The sequence below is a fragment of the Falco peregrinus genome, chromosome 3, assembly GCF_023634155.1.
Source record: "Falco peregrinus isolate bFalPer1 chromosome 3, bFalPer1.pri, whole genome shotgun sequence".
Classification (NCBI taxonomy): domain Eukaryota; kingdom Metazoa; phylum Chordata; class Aves; order Falconiformes; family Falconidae; genus Falco; species Falco peregrinus.
Window position 1 is genome coordinate 40,895,188 of NC_073723.1, and position 22,166 is coordinate 40,917,353.

A 22,166-nucleotide genomic window follows, 5' to 3' on the forward strand; every position below is an offset into this window, starting at 1 on the left:
TTTGAAGAGGGAGAGAGATACGTGAAATAGTAGATGTATGGGGAAGTGGTACCCAGTCCAGCCTCCTCGCCTTGTGTAGCTAGATGTGGGAGTTTTGTGGCTTCAGCTTCAATTTGATATTTGAAAGATTTGAAAGAAGGCCAAGAGTTTGTTGACATCTCAGCCTAGCGTGTCACTTGTCAAGTGCCAAAGGACAATACTTTCTTTGTTTCATGTTCCTGTGTTAAGGTTGGCGTGTGTTTGATAATGCTCTTTAGCTTTCAGTTACAGATAGAAAATGCACTGGAGACCAACCCATGGAGGACTTGCAGACTTTGAACGTCCCTCTATGAAAACATGCCCTGTCTCAGAGGATATTAATATGCTTCTTGCTGCACTGATGAGGCTTCCTTTTAGAGGCTCTGCATTCTTGTGAGCTCAGGCTCCTTAAATGGTGCTTTTATGCTTGGTGGCAGTAGATTTATTGCTACTTCTACAGTTCAGTCAGTCTGTGGTGACTAGCTGTGGTGTTTTTACTCATCCCAAATTCTTACAAAACCAAAGGGTCATCTGAAGTAATTAGTCTTCCAAATGTTCTAATGAAAGCAGCCACAGTGTCCATATATTTTTTGTGAAGCATCACTACCTAGTCTCAGCAGTGAACAATTAATCAGATTAACTTGTCATTTGTTCAGTGCAGAAGATGAGGCCTCGCAAGTGACCAAAATCTGCTATTTTTAATTTTATCTTAGGAAGTATTACTTTTTGAGGAAGCAGTCAAACTCTTTGTACATGATTTTCTCGTCTGGCATGTTGGATAGTCATTCAGGCATGCATAAGGGCATAATAATAGCCTTTCATACTCATTTTAGGTCAGTCCAAATAATGGTGGAGAGTACTCACTTTCTCTCTGATGTACAGAGAAAGTCACCTTTGCCCCATACTATGCAGATCAGTAACATTGAGATTCAAATTGCAGGAAAAAACAGGAAACCTTCATGTCCAAAACTTGTGCTTCAGAATATAGTTTAGGACCTAAATTTCACCTCTTTTTCTGTATTTGCCTTTTGTTAGTTTTTAAAAAAAAAAAGTCTTCTGTTTTTCTGAATCATGTTATGTCCGCAGCTTGCATTATATTAGGCTGGATAACATTATACCAGTATAGCTTGAACTCAGTCCTCAGCAAATGTTATGTTGATAGATTGTAAAAATAAGTAAATCAGTACTTATTTTACTAAAGGTATTACTATCAGAAATCTGTATACTCAGTACACTGAGTGCAGAGTTCTGCAGGAGCAGCCAACCAAAAAGCCATTTCAAAAAAGCAAGTGCTTTGGAGAGTGCAAAACTGGGTTTGGAAAATGTACAAAGAACTTACTTCACCATCTTCTTTTAATTTCCCTTCAAAACAGAATGAGTCATTTTTCAAAAAAACCTGAGATTAATTAGATACCCATCTCCTACTGAAATTCCGGGGATCTAATTCTCAAAAACTTCTAAGATAAAATGGGCATAAAAAAGTATTTAATGGTAAACTATTAGCATTAATGCAGCTTTAAAGCGGCAAGAGCTGAAAGGCTATTGGCTCATTTTGGAAAGTTTTTCACAAGAAAGATGCTAAGGGTATAATAATGTAAAAATCTCTTCCATTACCAAATACAACTTACCATTACAATCTTAGATAGAATTATCCAAAGTTGGCCATGTTAGAGACATTAATATGTAGAAGGTTTTTATTTTTTGAATAACTAAGCTGCTGAAATTCTTTCAGTGTGCCCATTTCTTTCAATTTAATCTGCACGTTTTGAGTATCAAAAAAAGTGACAATAACTTATTTTTATTTGTATATGTATTTATGAGGCTATTTCTTATGGCCTGCACTTTATTTAGCCTGCTCTGCCTTTTATCTCTGCCTGGCTTCTTGCCCACACAGCTGCCTTTGTCCATGACTTTGTCTTAATTCTTCCACTTATATCTTCTCTAACAACTTGAGCAGTTACACTAAGTAGAATTCATTGCACAGCTTTCTTAATAAAATATCCCTCTCTGGTCTTTGCCTTCAGCTGCTGATCATCTCTTTAGCTTCTGGACCACTTGTTTGCTCTTATTTGAGAAGTTCAAACAAGCATGAGTGCTGATCTTCTTTTATCCTGCATATGAGTTCATGAAAAGGAAATCGCTGAATAACATAAAAACAATTCTACATTTAAATGCTGTTTACATTTGCAAGTTCATTCTTTGTGTTATGGTATATAAATCAGTTAAATATGAATTCAGATAATTTTGGGGGGTATTAATTTCTTCTCCCCAAGATCTACAAACAAATATTTTCATAGCTATTTGCTTTGAGAAAGCATTTGCCATGTGAGTAATAACATACTAAAAGGATTTCAGAACTAGGTTGTTAAGAACTGTTGTTTTTCACCTGCCTGTAATCTTGGACAGACCAGTCTCTCAGTCCTTTTGTTATCCCCCCATCAGATCAATTCCCCCACCAACCATATATTTTGACATGTTATTGTTTGGGTTATTGTCTGTTAAGCATTTGAAATACTTTGTGGGTGGCTCACAATATGCAACATTTCTAGCCATTGGAGACAGTCTTCCCTAGCTTCACTACATGAAAGTATTTTGAGGGTGAATTCCTATGACACACAAACAGAGTAAGCCTTGTACACCTTTAATTGCATTGTAGGACAGAAGGTAGGAGTGCTGAGAAGGAAGGCAGGAAGGCTGAGAGGCAGCTTCCTTGTAATATGGCAGACCTTGGTTTTCCCCGTGTAAATCCCACCTCTTCTTAGTGTACTGCATATTCCAGCGTTGTAACAACCTATTTTAAGGGGTTAGGGGGAAGGGTCATAGAAATAGGGCACTAAGATATAATTGGCTGATGAATCTGCTAGTTTTCATACATCCACATAGGACCTCCATAGATACATGAGGGTATTAGTAACTTACAGATGCTAGGTATGCACACTACCTGCAACAGTGGCAGAAAATAGGTGTATATTTCTTGCCACAGTTTTGCATTTGAAGATTCTTATCTTCTGTCTCATTGTCAGAAGACAGGAAAAAAATTACTTCTCATTCTCTCAAAGGGAGTATTAAAGAAGAGGTAACCCTAGTAAATGATTTATTGAAGCAGTATAATAGTTGTATGGAAATATGCTGAAATAATGGTTCTTTCTTTTAAACCTGTTTTAGACTGGACCAGAATATGGTCAAGGAATGAATCCCATCAGTCGTCTGGCTCAGATCCAGCAGGCCAAAAAGGAGAAGGAGCCAGAGTATGTTCTTCTTTCAGAGAGAGGAATGCCTCGCCGTCGAGAGTTTGTTATGCAGGTATCATCTGCTATCATGTTAGAGATAATACCCGTGCTATGTTATGTTAAAACTCAGGCAAAACGGTGGCATAATATGAAGTGGATCCTCCTGTGTTTAGCTTTTTGCTTTACAGTCAGTTGTACAAAAAGAGTATGAAATACTGTATCAGAAAGCCTGTTTGAACTTTCTTCTTTCTCTTGGTGAAACAAACGGCAATTAGGTTACGTGCCTTCTAGGTGCTTTTCTTGTAGTGGTTTTGCATTTTTTATACTCTTCTTATTTTTATTTCACCTGATGTTTTCTGTCTTTATCCCTGACAGTTCATGATTTATTTACTCATCTCTTTAAAAAAAAAAAAATTTTTTTGCTATTGTTGATCAGAAGATTGCAATACAAACAAGTATTCTGAAGTATGGATATTAATATCTCCATATTACCAAGAATTTTGGTTTACAAAATAGTGTTGTAGTCTTTTCAGATTTTCAGCTTCTTTGTGGCTTTGTTCATGTCTGAAATACCACAAGAAAAGCCTTCCATCACATGTTCTAGCCTGTCCAGTTAAGGGCTCTGGACCTAATACAGAAACAGTAGATCATTAATGTTTCTTTAATTTTTAAATTAAGAACATATACGAAGATTTGATATAATCATGATATTTTGTTAGATAGCACAACAGGAGGTTGAGAAAGATTAGGAACAGGAAAGAATTCTTGTGTTTTCACTCAGGGGCAATTTTGTGCTGGAACAATTCAGAACAGGCATACCTCAACGTGTTTTGACTTGTCTACAAACCACACCAAAATGCCACTTCTGATCACAAGCAGAGTTTATGATGTTCCAGCACCTCCTTCTCCAGAAAATTAATTACGTTTTCACTTAAAACTCTAAGTCCCTCCTTCGTGTCTATCAAGACAGGCTAGCAATCTTAATTTCCTTGGACCTCAGTGGTCTTTCCTGATGATTTAGTATTTTTCTCTCTGAAGTAAAAGAAGATATTGGGTTCCTTTTGTTGCAGAATCTGATTTATGAATATAAACTTGGATTTCCAACTTTTTATGCTACCTGAAAGTATTTGAAAAAGAGTGGTCTTATCACAGACAGTCCATTTTCCCATGCTCAGAGCCCCCTGGGACTGTTAAGAGATGGTTGTGTGAGGCATCGGAAGAGGACTGTGTAATGCAGTCCACTATTGGAAAGATGGGCTGGGAATTTGGTTTTCTAGTGGAGTAGTCTCAATAATGGCAAAATCTTTGGTTTGAATAAAAAAGAGAATCTTAAAAGTAGTGAATATGTAGAAGATTCCCTTATCTAAGAAGACTTGTGAAAGTCAAATAAATTCCACAGAACAGTTGCTTTATTATGAATACTTTTAAACAGCGTAGCTCCATTTTTCCCCTTTTGTAATATTTTCATACTAAACTCATGCTGCTGTTTCTCCCGCCTTCAGGAAGTCCCAGTGGATTCATTATGACATGCAAAAAACCTTATCAGAATAAAAAGCCTTTGTATAAACTACTTAAACAATGTTTTCATTTAATTTAATTGAATGTGGAAGTAAAATATCCAGAGATAATATGTTCATTTTTATCTGTCACACAAAGAGCAAGTTTAGATGTGATGAAATGGATCCAATTACTTGTCCTGACCACTAGATAAACAGAAGAAAACCTCTGATGACATTAGTTGCTGTTCTGTTCCCAAAGTTAATTTCAGAAAGCTCTTTCTCTTTGTAGTCAGACCTTTAATCCTTGATAGAGGTTATAATAATAGCTAAACCAGTTTTACAGGTCTGAGAAATAGCAACGCATTGATTGATTGTGAGCTATGTTATAAATTATCATTTTGACTTGTCCCATTAAGGTCTCTCAATTTTATTGCATATAAACTTGTAACAGATTGGCTATTTTCTAATTGTGATTACAGAACCACATAGAAAGTAAGGTTTCTATTTCAAGATTATTAATATTTCTGGTTCAGGTAGCCAAATCTTTTTGCTTAATTAGATATATATACTTTGAGGGAATATTAATGATCATTATTATTTATTTACATTCTCTTCGTTGTATTTAGAAGTAATAGGCATTCAGATAAAGAAAAATTAGAACTTTTATGAAAATACATATATGATGATTTGAGGAAAGTGAATAATAATTTAATAATATAAATTACTAAATAATATTAATTATTTATTTTTATATGTATTTTGTATGCCTCTTTCTACAACTTTTTTAAAGCTCCTTCCAGACTGTTTCAGGTCTTTGACCTCTAAGGTTTCTTCTGTTCAGATGATCTTGGCTATTTTACTGTTTTTATTCTGTATTAGTGTGCTTTTTTTAACACGCTTTCAAAATGATAAACTATTTTAAGAGAAAATTTGGCAAATGGCTTAAGGGACAGAATGAAATACACTTCTAAGAGCTGTGAATGTTGCATAAGAATAGCAGTGACAGCGCTAATATCACAAACCAGACACATACAGCTTCAGGAGTTTGAGAATGATATCAAAGTCAGGGCATAAGTTAGAGCCTCACTCTTGTGGCTATCTATTGTCTATAATTTGTCTTTGTTTTGAGGTTCTAATTTCTCCTGGGTTTATGAAAGGCATCTTGTTTGTTAGAAACCCTTTGTGCAGTACAGACCACAGGTCCAATGAGGAGCCTTCTTTCCAAAGACTACTTTAATAAAAGCTTGTCAGGTGTGTGGAAGAAGAAAGCAGCCTTAGCCGCCATCTTCCTTGCAGCACAACAAAGTGGGCGGAATACAAATATTGTTTTCATCTTCCCTTAGGAACCACTGTCATTTAAATATCCAGGTCATTGTTTTTCTCTCAGTTGGTCTGGATACTATCCCAGTGATGCTGGGGAGCTGCTGCAGGCAACAATCCTACAAGAAAGTGGAGGTATGGATCCTGTAGCGCTTCCTGCACTAAGAAAGAGTGAGGGAGATGTTCAGCAGGGAGAGTGGGGTTGACACACAGGCTGGTGGAAGAGAGAGACAATGTGTGTGCACAGAAATACAGAAAAATGGGGCTCTTTGGTACCAGTTTGGGGACATTCTGAAATATCTAAACAAGATCTTCTGTGTGAAGCAGTATTGTAGTCCCCTTTTACACTATTCTTACTTTTTCAAGATTGCGTCTTCATCAAAAGAGCTGACAGCTGTTTGTAGGTCAGCGAGGTTCTTACATGGTGATGTTAGGGTGTCTTGCATTTATTGTTTTTATGATCAATGTTTTCTTTTTAAGGTAAAAGTAGGCAATGAGATTACTACTGGAACAGGCCCAAACAAGAAAATAGCTAAAAGAAATGCAGCAGAAGCTATGTTGCTACAGCTGGGTTACAAAGCCTCTACTCCTCTTCAGGACCAGCCAGAAAAGGTGAGAACCAATCGTTAACGATGCCCACATTTTACCCTTGTCTAGATTTTTAGCATTATCAGCTAATCATTTAGTAAGAACAGGAGCTTAAACTTGCACACACCCCTCTTTTAGGGAATTGCTTGTCAGAGATCAGCCTTTGTTTAGCTACACCTAGTAGTTAGTGCAGCCTCTCCTCCTGTAAGAGTAATTAAGAACAGAAATGTAGTTCCATAGGGTAGTGTTTGTGCAAAAGTGTACCTGTGATGTGTGCACCTACTTCTACTCGCAAATCAGTATGAACGTGGCTCTTGCTTTTATTCCATTTTGGGCATCCATGCGAGTACTGAGAGGAGTGATAATTAGTAATTTTCATAAATGAAGTAGCCACAGTAGTCAATGTTTGTATTCCTGCTGCATATGCACTAGAGGCATTCCAGAAAAATAATGGCCTTTTCAGGTTTGATGGCAGAGAAGGAAAATGTGTCTTTTTTTGGTTTTTTTTTTTTTTTTATGGAGAAGGAATTACATTTTAACTTCATATATGTTCCAGGTATGTATTTCCATGTTAGTGATGTGCAACTTAGCACTCCTCTCTTGTCTTGAGTTTATTGATGGGAGGGTTTGTATCTAAAATTGGGTGTTAAGGTTTTGCCTTTTGTATCCTGAAAAGATACTTGGTAAGGTATTTGGCTAAGGGGTGGACTGTGAACAGCTTCTGTCATATGCAGAGCCACTGCATGTATATATTTTGATCATGGTTTAAATGTTTGCTGTCCCTGCATGAGCTAGCTCAGGTCAACAAAATGTTCTGCTGGGCTTTTCTAGGGACCACATGAAAAATCTGAATATAGTATATATCTATCTTCTGAAACACCCTTTCTTTTTCTTTAAAAAGTAAAATTATTTACATTTATGTGAAGATACACTGTTCTATACATTCTGTGCTCTTACCAGGAAAAGATAAATGCCATACTGGTTACTTGGCTCCACCTCCGTCTGTTTCCCTCTCCCTTGAAAGGAGCAGCCAGATCTGTGTATCCTCACAGATCACAGTGTATGTTCACACTCACCTTCACTATGTTCTTCACTATATATTTTAGTCATGTACAAGTGTGCAATGCTCTAAACAGAGTACTGGAAAGCTAGATGGTGTTCCTTGTAAGAACACACTAGAGAGTCTAGCCATTTTAAAAAAGGCTTATGACAGTCAAGTGATAATTAATTTTCATCAGAATGCTGAGACTTTTCTGCTGCACAAGATACTTTCTACCAGTTTCAACTTTTTCTTCATTGCTGATTTGGCCATCAGACTTTTTGAAAAACAAAGCAAACCAGGAAAGTCAACTTTTTTTTTTTTTTTCTAATAGGAAAACATAGGTTTTCATTCTTGGATTTCAAATTGGCTGAACTATTTTTACTCAGTAATTTTCAGAGATAAAGCCTGAAAAAATTCAGCCCACAACATAGCTGCTTTGGAGAGCTCTACACAGTGGAAACTTGTGGTTACATTGAAATCCTTAAAAAATCTGAGTGCCTAAAAAGGGGCACTGCTGCTTTGTTTCCCCGTGTTTATTAAACTATTGCTTGCAAGTGCATTGTCTTTAAAAAAAACAGTTTAATTATGTACTTGCAGACGTAGATATCTTGGAATTGATAGAGTAGCATACAGTGGCCTAATGTTATTCTGAACACAATGAGCCAACGTGATAGTATCCAAAAAATGTGAACTACTCAAATTTGATGTAGTGGCAGTATTCAAGATCATAGAGCAAATTTTTATAGCTTTGTTGGGGTTAAGGACATAAAATATCTAGAACATCTGGCTTTATCTTCTGTATATAACAGACTGAACATATTTGCAGATACACAAGTTAATTTGTGTAGATAAAAGCATTTTAATTCTCAAATTAAACTGTGCCGGAGAAGAGGGGAAATAGCCCTCAGATCTCTACCAATTTGAGCACTGCAAAATTCCTTCTGTATAAATTGCACAATAAAGATGTACCATTAGAAGATACTTGTTTCTCTCTTTGTATCCAAGATGGGGCCCAGTGTAGATTAGTTGATGTATCATGTTGGTGTCAAAATGGACAATTTTCATTTATATTGGGTTTTATGGTTTCAAAAAAGGCAACTTCTCTTTCCCCTGCACCCCTCCCTCCCCTGCCCCGAGTCCTTTCATCCCCTTCCTCCTCCCTTAAAAAAAAGGGAGCTTTTTCCTTAACTCCACTGCATAAAATGTGACTGTATTCATTGTTTTAATGAAGACCTAAGAGTGTTACAAGAGCCATGCATGGTGCTGATGGCAGCACAGGTAAACAGGTAATCCAGGTAATGTAAAAAAGTAAAGGCTCTGCTCTTTTCTGAGGTAATCCGAGTCCTGGAAGAAATCAGTAATGGTTGTGCAGAGCCCTGAGGAGAGCAATTTGAAAGTGTCCTGGGAGACTTTTTGCAGCTATCAGAATTTTAGCTTTATGGATGAGAACGGAGAGTTGTATGTCTTCATTTTTTCATGTTTCCATCTTTTCATTTCTTGTTGCCACTTTTATTGTCTTAGAGAGAGGAAAACCAGAGTAGATCGCATTCCTGTGAGACAGCAGCATTAAGGATAACTTACTGATGGATAAATTCTTGTTAAATTCCCCATCATGATCAAGTTAAACAGTAAAAAGAGAGGAATGAAGAGAGTTGGAAATGTTCTTCTCGTATTGTAACAGCATGCTCATACTGATTTTCCTATCGTGTTATGGATGCACAGCATGGATTCATGACAAAACCACACTGTTACAGACAGCAGTAAACGCAGACCTATTGTAAATTTCATATTGCTTATTAATTTGAAGAACTTCCATGTTTTCCAGTATACATATTATCTACTGCACAGTATGATTAAAAGGAGTTGTGTGAAATTAAAGTGCATGGAGGTAGGTGACCAGTTTTAGAGTCAGGTCTAATACCTATCCTCTGTTTCCACTAAGTGTCTCCCATTTTGATTGCATGTTGCCTAGGCTGTAAGCACATTGGGATGTACATGGTGAGGAAAGGCAGGGAAACAATCACTGGAAGAGCTGCTTAGCATAGTGTGCTCTTTCCTCCTCTTTCCCAAGGAAAACGTATCATCTCATAGTCTGCATTACAACATGATAGTAATCTAACCGGTGTTCGTACAGCCTCTGACATGCAAAGGCAGGTTTCAGCCGGCTGATCCTCCTTTGTGACTCTTCTGCTTTCCAGTCAGCCCCATCTTCCAGAGCGAATGGATATGACTTTGTCATGGCATATAGACTGCTTTGCTTTGAAGTTTTCTGTTTGTATAGAAAATCCCAGTGAAATCTAAAAAGTATCATTTGTTTCACATTCGTAGAGCTGGTTGTCAATAGCTCCTAGTTCATGAGGAAGCTTGGACTTGTTTATCCAAATTTACACATAAATCTAGAAAACTACCATGTTATTTGCTGTGTAGCCTTCAGGACTGGCCTAATTTTGAACTTCTGTGTTAATTGCTCCTCTTTTCTGTGTCACAGTAATACCTGGTGTTAAACGTAGAATTATTTTGAAGACAATTAGCTTCCTCAAAATAGCAGTAAAATATAGTAGTAAAGTAATTATAGTAAAATAGTGGAAAATTGCAATCTTTTCTTGCTTCCCCTTCAGTAACTAAATGGATTCCTAGCAAGTAAATATTTTAACATTACACCCAAAGTACTTTGTAGTGTTTATGCATTCTTTCATAGGCAGCTACTAGGATCTTCTTGTTTTAGAATGTAATTTCCCTGTTGTCTGTCTACGTTTCAGTGCTGCTTGAAACATTTGATTTTAAGTCTGATTTGGTATGAGTTGAGCCTAATCTTTGGGGGAACATTTATATTTCAGTGTTAGGCAATAGTTGTTAATGTTTATTTATGAAGGGTACATTCCTCAAATAACCTGTTTTAGACAAAAGTTAAGATGTATTAGCAAAGTTTTGTGAGCAGATGTGGCAATCCCAAGTCATCCTTTTCAGAGTCTTTCAACTAAATTTATAAACATGAATGTTCTGTTTAAGAGTAGTTTGCTCTTTACTTATCTGCCTTTTTCTACCTGTTTCAGCTTGGAGAAAACAAGAGTTGGAACGGCCAGAATGTTGGGTTTCCTGAGCCAACAAGTAACAGTAAGTATTGCTTTCTAAATTTATATTTATTCTTCTTTGTCTCTGTAGGATTTGGATTATTTGAGACAATTAAAATGGTTTTTGTAAATATTTTAAGGTTTTTTTGGCAATTAGATGAATTAACTCTTGAGTGTCCTGCGTGTGAGTGTAAGTATTGAATGAGTGCAGGAACAAGGAGATTTTTATTTACTCACTGAATCATTGAATCCTTCAGGTTGTAAGGGATTTTAGAAGGTTGTCTAAACTGCCTGCTCAAAACAAGGTTGGTATAGACTTCAGACAAGTTTGCATATGTCTTTTTTCCAGTTCTCCAAGGACAGAGATTCCATAGCTTCTCTGGGCAGCCTGTTCCAATGTTTAATTATCTTCACATTGATTTTTTTTCCTTTCGTACCAGTCAGAAGTTTATAAGTATCAACTCCTGTTCTTCTGCTACATACCTCAGTAATGTTCCTGGCTCCATCTTTTTGGCAACCTCTTCTTAGGTATTGGAAGGCTACTATTAGGTCCCCCAAAGCATACCACTGTCCTCTAAGCCTGATTATCCAAACAGATTTTCATCATCTAGTAATTCATCTACCTAGACTCTAACATCACAGCTTGGATACAAGGATGCTGTCAGGAAGCCTTGACATGATGTCAAAATATTTGCTAAAGCCAAAGTAAATTACATCCGCTACTCTCCCTTCATTCATAAATGCAGTCATTTTATCATAAAAGGCAGTTGAATATATCCTTGGTAAATTCGTGCTGATTGTTCCCACTGTTTTTTTTTTCTCCTTTGTGCACTCACAAATGGCTTTAAGAGGACTCACTGCATGATTTTCTCAGAGCTTAAGGTAAGGCTGACCAGCCTGCCTTTTTTTATGATGATGATGATGCCTTTCTCCAGGCATTGGAGACCTGTCCTGATTTCCATGGCTTTTTGAAGATTACTTAAGCCAGTTGACTCAGCATGCTAATTTTCATCCCATTTGGTCCAATGGACCTGTGTGTGTTGCACATTTCTCAAGACGTCCCTGACTCTGATCAGGTTCCACCACTGGTAGCTTCTCTCTTCCTTGAGCCATGTCTATAGACACAAAGGCCTGAGAGACCTCGTTGGTGAAGACTGACTTCAGTTTCACTGCAACAGGTAATGAACAGGACAGACCTTTGTGCCTTTATAACTAATTGCTTCCTTCCAGCCCTATCATCAATCCCCATCAATACTTCTAGAAGATTGCCGTTTGCATTGTCAAAATACCTAAGGGCATGGCCTGTGAAAAGTTTTCAGATCTTAACATCTTCAAATGTTAATGTATTGGACTTTGGGACAGCAGAATAAGACCTCTAGCTTTTCTCTCCTATCCTTGCAGTGTCTTGTAGCAAAGATATTTGTAGATGACATCACAACCATCTACTACACCAACAAGAAAAAAAATTGCTTTCTCAGGCTTCATCTGGCAAGTAAATCCAAATCTAGAAAGAGAACCAAAGACAAACTCACTCAACAGGAGACAAAATCAACAAAAATTGTATTTTAAACCTGTGCTGACCAGAAAACTTATTTTTCACAGATTGACCTGCTCACAGACCTTTTTGCAGCCACCACAGGCCACAATACAGAAAGAAGTTTTAATTCTGGGATGCTTTTCTAAGCACAAAAGACATTTCTAGATGCCTTCATTTCCATTCTTCTGATCTCCAAGTAAATTGTATGTCAAAGATGTAGCTATCATGTCAATAAACACAGAGCATTTATTTCTGATAGTGCTGTTCAGAGACCACTGTGCTTAATCCCCTAACTCACTTTTCAAGGGTTCCAGTCTAGAGGCCACATTTGTAATAATCAGTTGCTTAGAGTGTGTCATTTTTCACTGCAGAGGGACTGTGCTATCCTTTTGCAAAATAGGAAAGGTTTGAACCCAAAATGTTATCAACAGGCATGTATTTTTTTACTGATTTTTTTAACTCTTCACCTCATAGAGGGCCTTTCTCTTCTAGGATATTTTCTTTAAAACTTAGACTTTAACTGCGATAAAGGCATAAGAGGAGAATGAATATGTTGCAGTTGTGTAGAGGACAGACCAGTCTTTCTTCACCTTACAGTCTCACCCAGGATGCATGGAAGACCTAGAAATGAATTTTGCTTCTCTAAATGTGTTAATGTGGTATCACCTCTGGCTGAATGAATTGCTGACAGGTCTTTTTGCATTTCTGATTGAAACCTCTGTTGGTATTTCTAAACTAAAATGGCCTTTCTGATAGAGTTATGACTCTGCTGTACTGATTGGCACTCTATTAAAGTATATTTTTATATAGAAAACCACTGTAGTAGTTTCCATACTGCGGATCTTTCAACATATAAATATCACACCATTTGTTTGTAATGTATAGGAAGGAACCACAGATTCCTGTATAGGAAATGTGCAGAATGTTTTTGTGTGTTATTTAGGTAACCAGTAAGTTCAGTTAATACCTTCCTACTGAATAGCTCTGTGAACAGGCCTGGGTTTTAGGATGTGACTGAGGTTAGGAGATTGCCACATTTGGAGAACATCTACACAGTATCACATGATATTTCTCACCAGTTTTCCATAGATATGATTATTTGTTGGAATACTGTGCTAATATTTAGTAGGGGGGTGGTCTGCCAGTATATGTTTACCTATGAGCACTTTGCCTGCTCTGCTTCTGGTAGAATATTATGTGTTAGTTATCTACACAGGGAATGCATGAAAAATCCTGAAGAACTAGTATCAGTAAGAAGAGTTTTACCTGTGCACACCCATTGATCTTCTTCTAAGCCCCAGAGTCCAAGGTAACTTCAGAGCTTTGTAGTTAAGGAGAACAGAGGAAATTTGAAGTGTCTTCTTTTAAATAAAAGAAATCACTTGCATGCATAACTTCTCGTGCACTTGTGAAGTGCAGGGGTTTTTCAAGGCAGTTCCAAGCAAGTTCCACTGTTTGAGATAAAAAATGTCACATCCCTTCAGGTATGAATATGCTAGTTTATATTTAAGAACAAGTTGTTGGTAGGTGAGTCTACTCTTGCAGTGTTATCGTTACTGTAGGAAGTTTTTTAAAGAGGGCAAATGGAGCAACTTCCTCCTTTCTGTATCCTTGCTTATAAGATAAATGTACAGTTTGCATTTTTTGTTACCCTAATACCTAACTTTCAGTGGTCTTGAAAATCTGATGCTCTGAGATTGCTACATCTACCATTTGGCAGCTCTTACTCAGATTTCCAGTAATTTTATTCCAGGAAAACAATTGTGTCCTGCTAGGACAGCACGTTGTGCACCAGTTTCCTCTTGCAGGCAGGTACTCTTTTGTTGTGTGCATAATGCACCGTATTTCAATCTGAAACTGTGTGAAATAAAACTGGAATAGTAAAGTGAAGTTGTATACTTCAGTACAACAAAAACAAAAATCATAACAGTTACATTTGTTAGTACAGTTGAAGAACAGATTTCTTTGTACCCCTACTATGTAGTTTGCTTTTGCTGAGAAATATCCTGCAGTCCCTATCCTCCTTAATGCTCACTTAATGCATTTTTAGTGTTCCCCGTTAAATATACTTGAAAATTAACTTCTCCTGTTCCTCTCTATCATGTTACGTTTGCACTGGCAAAGCTTCTTCCCACAGGTTTATTTCTTTACCTTTCCTCTTCATTTCACAGTCTTAAAGATGAAACAAGAAGCTGTTGGATTCTTGCTTTGGGATATCTTAGGCATTTTTCACACGTTGAGTGTTTTTTTCCTGATACTTCTTGAAAAGACTGAGATACTGTACGCAGACCACAAGCATTTGTAGCCCATATAGGAGATGTTTACTGTCAACAGAATACTCATTTATTTCTCTGGATTTGACTTAAGTAGTTAGCAACAAAAACAAAACATGAAACAAACAATCCTAATGCAAAGTGCATTTTCTTGAGAACATGTTCTGGTTTTATATTTCTGGATGGGGTAATCATAAACATCATACAGTATGTGTTCTAGGAGAAGCTGTAGATGAGTTATGAAGAACAAAAATATATAAAAATAAAAGGAAAAAGTGACAGTGTTTTTATAGATTATATTTTTAACAAGGAAAAAATTACCCTAACTGTTTCTATATGTTCCCCACCCTCCATTTTCAAGAATATAAATTTCCTTCATCTATTTCAAGCAATTTTGGGAGTCACAAAGTAAAGTATTAAAAAACTAATAGTAAAAAAACCAAACTTTCGGAGCAATCCTACCTCTCTGTAAAGGACAGGCTCTTTGTTTTTCTTGCCTAACATTTTATTACTAGGGATTCGTTCATGACTTTGCAGTCTTTGTTCTTCAGAGTACATCTGCTCCTGCTGTTTGTTCACCACCTGAAATCATAATCATTTGTTTGTGACATCACAATTAGTTACTGTGAAGATTATTAGATTGTCACCAACAGATGATTATGATTTCAGATGGTAAATGAGCAGCAGGAGCAGATGATCTCCTAAGGAACAAAGATACTTGATCTCATGCAATTGTTCTCAGTCAAAGGAAAAAAGCAACGAGAAAAAAGCAAGTAGATATTCAGAAGAGTTTCTTAAATGGGTGATGAGGCAATCTGAACATTTTTCCATAAATAACATGTATTTCAGTGTTTTTTAAATCTACTTAAACAATAAGAGATTAAGAATATAAGAAATATAAAAAATGTGAAAATATATGGTGTTATTGTAAGCCCTAACTGTATGGTTACATTCAAATACTTCATTTAGATGTTTCTTTCCAGGTTTTGGGGATAAAACAGATGCAAAATAAATCATGTCGTTATGAAATTTTGCATACTAATACATCTTCACTTCAGAGAAAACAAAACTTATGTGAACTTTATGGTTCTGGCCCTTACTAGTTTCATGAAGAGGTTTTTTTATACTCTTCTACATGTTTATTTTTCAACAGAGGATTTTGGGGAAGACTTCCAGTAGATAATTAATACCCCTGTATTTCCATGAACAGTAACTGAAGCCTACAGTTTGGGAATAAAGTTTTTCTATTGTATTTCAGACATTTTAAATGGGAATTTGTGTGTGTCATATTTTGCTGAAATATGTAATTCTTTTGGATGTATTTCAAAGGTGATTTGCAGTGGATTGTATGCAATTTTGCTCACTAAGTGCTGCTGTTTCATTGGACTTCACTTTCGAATTGCTTCCAAATGTACTAAGCTTCATCAATTATAATACACTCTTGCTAGGAGTTAGAGTGATACATCCATAAACATTTGTTGAATTATTTCTCATTTTGAATAGAAACCACAGTAACAGGGGTTGACAACACCGCTTATTTGAGAAAGCACAGGCCACGGAACAGTAGTTTTCCACCTGTTTGTTTGGTTTGTTTTGTGGGTTTTTTAGCAAGCATACTGTCAGGTGAACATTATACCATCACTGTGTGTTTAAGGGAGCAGTTTCATCAGCTGAGCCACTTGTCTACACTGTATGTCTCACAACCTTGGCTAGAGTTGCTTATGGCAGTCCGTTATGTTTAAATAACACCTCTCCTATGTTGCTGCTGAATGGATGTGCTAATTTTCAACACAAAACCAACAAAAGGATTCATCCCTTCTTCTAGCAAGGGTCTGAGATAACTAGATTTTCTTTCTAAATGAAGACATAGGAATATTAAATTTAGAAGCAGGGGAGATTTGTCCAGCTTTGTTTCTTCCCTGAGTTATTGAAGCTAGGAAATCTCCGCTGTATTTGACATTATTAATAATGTGTTATTTTTCAGTTTCATCTAGCATTATGAATGAGTAACAATTTATCCAGAATAATACCAAATAAATACAACTTGCTTTTTTTTTTTTTTTTTTTTGGAAGTATTTGAAAAAAACTTCTAAAACACCTAATACTAAAAAACACCTCATATTAACAAAACTGGGAAGGGAGCGTGGTTATTTTTTCTTTGCAGTTTTGAAGACTAGTGGCAAGATCCAAAATAGCATTTTTGTGGGTGAGTGGGATTTGGACACATTTCAGGTGTGTAAGACCACAACTGCAATTGGTCCTGCCTTTCCCCATGTTTCCACTTTTGAACTGCTCAGTGAGGTGCTTAAAGTACTGCAAGTTTCACTTCTTCAGGTGTGATGCTTTCTTTCTGAGTTTAGGGTACAATGTGTATTTCTAAAGTATCTAGTATTTTAAACACATGCCCAGAAAGTTGGAAGATTTAGATTTCATTTCCTTCTTCACCAGAAGGAGAGTACTTATGGGGTGCAGAGTCGTCTGTATAATGACAGCTGGCTTTTGGAGATGTGTATCTAGTGTAATTATGATTTGCAGACAGAAAATAAAAAAAACCAGATGCTGTCAAAATCTAAGAAATCCACAAAGAAGGAGTGGTCTAAAGGAATCATGTCTATCTGTTGATTTGTGAAGGAAGGTGCAAATATGTGTTCTGGTGTTCCCTGACTGGTTTTACAGGTATTATATTCTGCAAATATTAGATACAAGTTAAAAAAAAAAAAAGTGTTGCAAGCAACCTGCTGCCTGGTTCTTGAATGGTATGGATTGTGCTTATGTAAGAAACATACACGTGGGCTGTGAGGCTTGTCATTTGTACGTCCTCAGGCTGAGAAGGATTCCAGGTCTGCTTTCTGACTGCTTAACTGTTAAGCACTTAATATATAAAATATATAAAGAGGGAACAGCCATCATGACATCAGTTAGCCAGCCCTGTGGATAGAGATAATTTCAGAGGAATTATCTTTTTGCTTTTCCTGGTCCCCTAAAATCCCTATATGAGTTACATTTGTTTAAGGTTGGTAGTTTATTCCTTTGAAAAAAACTGCATGTGAAAAAGCAACACAGAGCTCTTTGTGATGTTAACTCTCAAATTCATATTTATAATGTAATTATGCAAATTACCTGCATTTCGATTTCTGTCCTCAGCCAGGCAAATGGAGATGTACCATACAATTAACCTCAAGACTTGTTTCTCTAAATACATCCAGTTTTCTGGAAACTTTTCTCCTTCTCCTACTCCCTTCCCCACAACCTGGAACCCACCATGTACCTCACCCTTAGTCCAGGATAATAATGCCCTTGAAGAATCGAATCACTTGAACTAAGGCTTTATTACTGTCAGAATGAAGACTTAATTCTTTTCTCCATCCCCTTTCCTTTACATCAAACATATTATCCGTATGACTTCCACTCCCCCACCGCTTTCTCCTCCTCTGATTTCATCTTCACTTATGCTGTGCTTGTTGATGTTCCCCTTGACCTTCGTAGCTTCAGCAACCTCTCTATCTTTGTCTAGTAGACTTGCTCATTCTTTCATTTCTTCTATGTGTGGGTCATGCCTTTGTTTTCATCATCACCATTCTCATTCCCTCTTAATCTGTTAATGAATAGTCTTGCCTGCACAGGTCACCTCCAGTTACACTTAGGCACTCTCCTAATTGCTTTAGCCCCTCAAAAATCTCTTTCTTCAAGCTTTTGCAAGCACCTTGATCTGCCAGCTCACTAGCTTGATTTGCTTCTGCTCCAAATTTGCTGGTCCTCTTTACTAATAAGAATACAGTCCTTTCTTCTGCATGTAGATTGATTCTTTTCAGAACCTGCTTCATCCTAATGTTACATTATCTGGTACACCAGTAAATTGTTGGAAACTTATTATGGAGAAATTATCATGTAAAAATAATGGTGTAGGCATTACGTCTGTCTATTGGAATATTTCATTAGAATATCCTGTAGAAATTCCCCACTGCAAACACTTTTATTTTTACTAAAATCTTATGTTCCCAAACAGGAGTAAATCCGTGGGAGATTTCAAAGGACTTTACTCACATGAGTTAAACACCAAATGTTACAGAAATATATACAACTTCAGTCTCCTGTGATACTGCAATTTCCTTTTTAGCTGTGCAGAAAATGTTCCAGTGAAATTAAGGGTATCAGGACCTGACTTCATGAAGAACTAAATAGTATTTACCTCAGTGTTGTGGTTATCTTAAGGTTAAATAAACTAGTATTTTAATGAGTGACATTATATAACACCAGTTTGTTTAAGGTCATGTAGACGAGATCTTTTGATTGAAGGATATTGTGTAATGACAAAATATTTTTTCATGTCTGAATATTGCAGTAGCTGGTAACTTAGAAATACCACAGATAGCTGTGTTAAGTAGGTAATGATTGCATCTTGGTATTTCAAGCCAAGATTGTGTGTAGACTGTTGCGGAGAACATAATGGCTATACTGTTCGCCTGTTCAGTTATTTGGCTGACGTTTTCTGCCTTCCTGCTGAGGTAATAACAAAAATTGAAAATATTCTAGTTTATAAATAGGCTTTTTAAGTGAGTGGAGTGTAGAATGATAATTTCTTTTTATGATAATGTTTACATTTTTCAGTGTTGTTACTGAAATAGTTTCTCTTTTTTGCTCCTGGTGGATTTGTAATGGGCTGTATTCTAGGGCATGTTGAGAACCTGCCAGTTCTGTGAGGAAATTATTGCAGGTCTAAGTCCTCCATGCCTCTTAAGGTTTTGTCCATTTTAACTCACATGGTAGGAAAGTCAGGATTAGGTCTGGGTCTAACTTTTCCTGATTAATGCCTTACTGCAAGATTTTACCGTGTACTTTAAGCAGCACAGTATAAGAAGGCTCTATCCGATGTGAATACAGGTAGCATAATCTGAAAGAAAGCTTTTCAATGGTTACTTATCAAGTGTTTTATTCCGTTCTGAAAATACTGATTATCTCTATGAACGATCTTTTCTTCATCCCGTGATGGTTATTTCAAACATCAGGGTGTTAAATTTAATTTATGAGCATGTCATATACATAAGTATACAATGGTTTACTTTGCATTGTTACACAAGACAGGAAAGCAGTGCTTCAGTGCTTCAACACTGCATGTGCTCTTCAGCGGTGTCAGGGGAAGTCATACATCAGCTGACGCTGCTTCTGACACACCAACAAGTATAGCTTTCCTGTGGGACAGGTGAGAGCCTAGGGAGAAAACTGTAGTTCTCAAAGAAAGAATAAAGTTGTGGTTTAGGCCAAGTGTACTGATTGTCCATAAATGCAAAAAGTCAATGAGTGATCTCAAACCAGGAAAAGTCATTGAGTGAAGACAGAGGAAGAGTATCCCTACAGTGCTGATCAAGTAGAAAAGAGAAAATTAGCACATGCATGCAGATTGACAATACAACCTGATTCTGTAGGTGAAAAATCAGCTTTTCATGTTTTCTGATCTTCTTGACAGAAATAGAAGATTGAAAATGGGACACCAGCGGTACTGGTGTAGACACTAGTGCCTGTGAGTGTGGAAGCAACACTGTCATCACTGAATTTTTCTTAGCTTAGTAGCCCACTGCTGTGGGGTAACCTGAACTTGTCACTGTCCCTGTATTAGCAAATTCCATTTTGCAGAGTTTTATTACATTGAGGCTCATTTGGTCAAATTGTCAGTTGGTTTCCTTCCTCACCCCATTCCCCATGCAGAAAGTCCTTCCACTGACTAGTTTTGTTTTCCATGAACTCCAGAAGTTGTGAAGGTCCAGACAGTGGGGGACCCTTCTGTAGAAAGGTCTTCCTGTCTTCCCAGCCGAGGGGACCGTACAGAGAAAGGGTTAGGAATAAAAATAATACCACTCCAACAGATCTTTCAGAGATTGCCTTTATTACTGCTGCTATGAAAAGAAGTGGAATCAAAGCACTGAGATTACGCTTCAAGGGGAAGACTTGTGAAGGATAATTGGGCCTTTTTGTATCTTAATTGTACATTTGCCTTGGATTCTAAACTTTTTTGCAGTTGTGTAGTACATGAGAGAAAGTAGACAATGGAAGTTTGAGAAATTTAGTCTTAAATAAGAGACATCGTTGGTGTGGAGTTTTCGGAGATTTCAGAAGATTGTGAGAGACTGCTAGCAATTACTGCTGAAGATGAATAAGACATGTTTTTCAAATGTTACTGATTACATTGCATAGCTAGCCTGCATATTTCTGTAGCACATTTGCCCACAGGTTTAAGTAATATAAATGGAAATTATTTTAACATGTTTCATGAATGTACCTCTAAGTCAATGTCCAGCAGAAGGTACAATGTTGTTGGTCTAAATGGTAGTGTTATAGATCCTGTGACTCCTAATAATTATGATACTACCTTTGGAATATGGTGAAGTCATTATGGAATATTTAGTGGACATAAAATTCCAAATTTGTTTTAGATGAAAGACTAACAAAAATATGAAAATATTCACCAAGAGATGTTCTGAAATGCATGAAGTTGTTAGAGGATAGTATTTCTTTCTCCCATGTCTTCTATTAAAGTGCTTGTTTGAAGACTAATTAAGGTATTTTTGAAGAGTTCTTTTGTTCTTATACTTATTGCTCTGTTGATATCATACTCCTTGTCCTGTGATAACATCTTTACTAGTGTAACAAAACAGTTAAGTATATACTCTTCTACAATAGTGAGGAATGATATTTAAAAAATCCTCAATAATATAATAAAAATAGATCATGAATTACAATTAATATATACTTGATAGAAATTTTCAATGACAGCAAGTTTTTATTGGCTTTTAAACACAAGTTTGTAAGAAGCTTCGTGAAACATAGGCCCTGAATATAAAAAATTAATAGCTTGGAACTATATTAATGTAAAGTCTAGAATATTACATTACTTTGTTTTCAGAGGTAATCGATGATGGTAATATAATATCTGCCTCTCAGAGGCAATGTATGATTTAAATTAATTATTGCTTATAAAGCACTTTGAAGTCTTTAGCAGCAAGGTGTTGCATAAGTGTAAAAGTACTATTATTAATTTAACATCACCATTAAAGTCAGTACTTAGGAGCATTTGCTATACTCTGCCTAGTATCTTTTTATTCATCATATGCTGCATATTAGTTATTTTAACATTTAGAAAGCTTAGTAATCTGGAAGTATTCCAAACCATTGTTCCAGACAGCAGTTAGATATTTGGGTGGATCATGTAAAAACAGTGAAATGGCTGAGAAAGCATGTAAACTGTTTGTTTTAAGTAATATTACATCAATGGAACAGACATCTGCAGCACTGGACTTGATTTTAAACTTCTTTAAGCCTTTTTTAAGTTAACATTGTACTCTGTTTTTATAAAATTGATTTGGGGGAGCTATTATCATATTAGTTCTGAACAAGTATACTGTTTTATCTTTTGTTCAGTTTTCATTTCTGTATCTCAAATATTTGTAGGAAATTAGTTTTACAGTGGGCAGGTCTTAGGAGGTGGTGAACACCTGCCACTCAATATTATTGTTGCTGTTTGGCTTTGTAACCTAACATCAGCTATCAATATCTGTATTATCTATTTTAATTTTCATGTATGTTACCTCTTACA

The 22,166-nt window shown here is 36.5% G+C and overlaps 1 protein-coding gene across 5 annotated transcripts in view; it reads left to right on the forward strand.

Annotated features, from left to right (window-relative positions):
* The window catches only part of STAU2 (staufen double-stranded RNA binding protein 2), a 177,226-nt gene that overhangs the window by 70,505 nt on the left and 84,555 nt on the right, over window positions 1-22,166 (forward strand). For all 5 annotated transcript variants that reach the window (XM_005229883.4, XM_055800863.1, XM_055800861.1 and 2 more), the window contains 3 exons: window positions 3,184-3,321; window positions 6,548-6,679; window positions 10,751-10,811. In XM_005229883.4, the coding sequence (XP_005229940.1) occupies window positions 3,184-3,321; window positions 6,548-6,679; window positions 10,751-10,811 (331 nt within the window). The remainder of the gene's footprint in view (window positions 1-3,183; window positions 3,322-6,547; window positions 6,680-10,750; window positions 10,812-22,166) is intronic.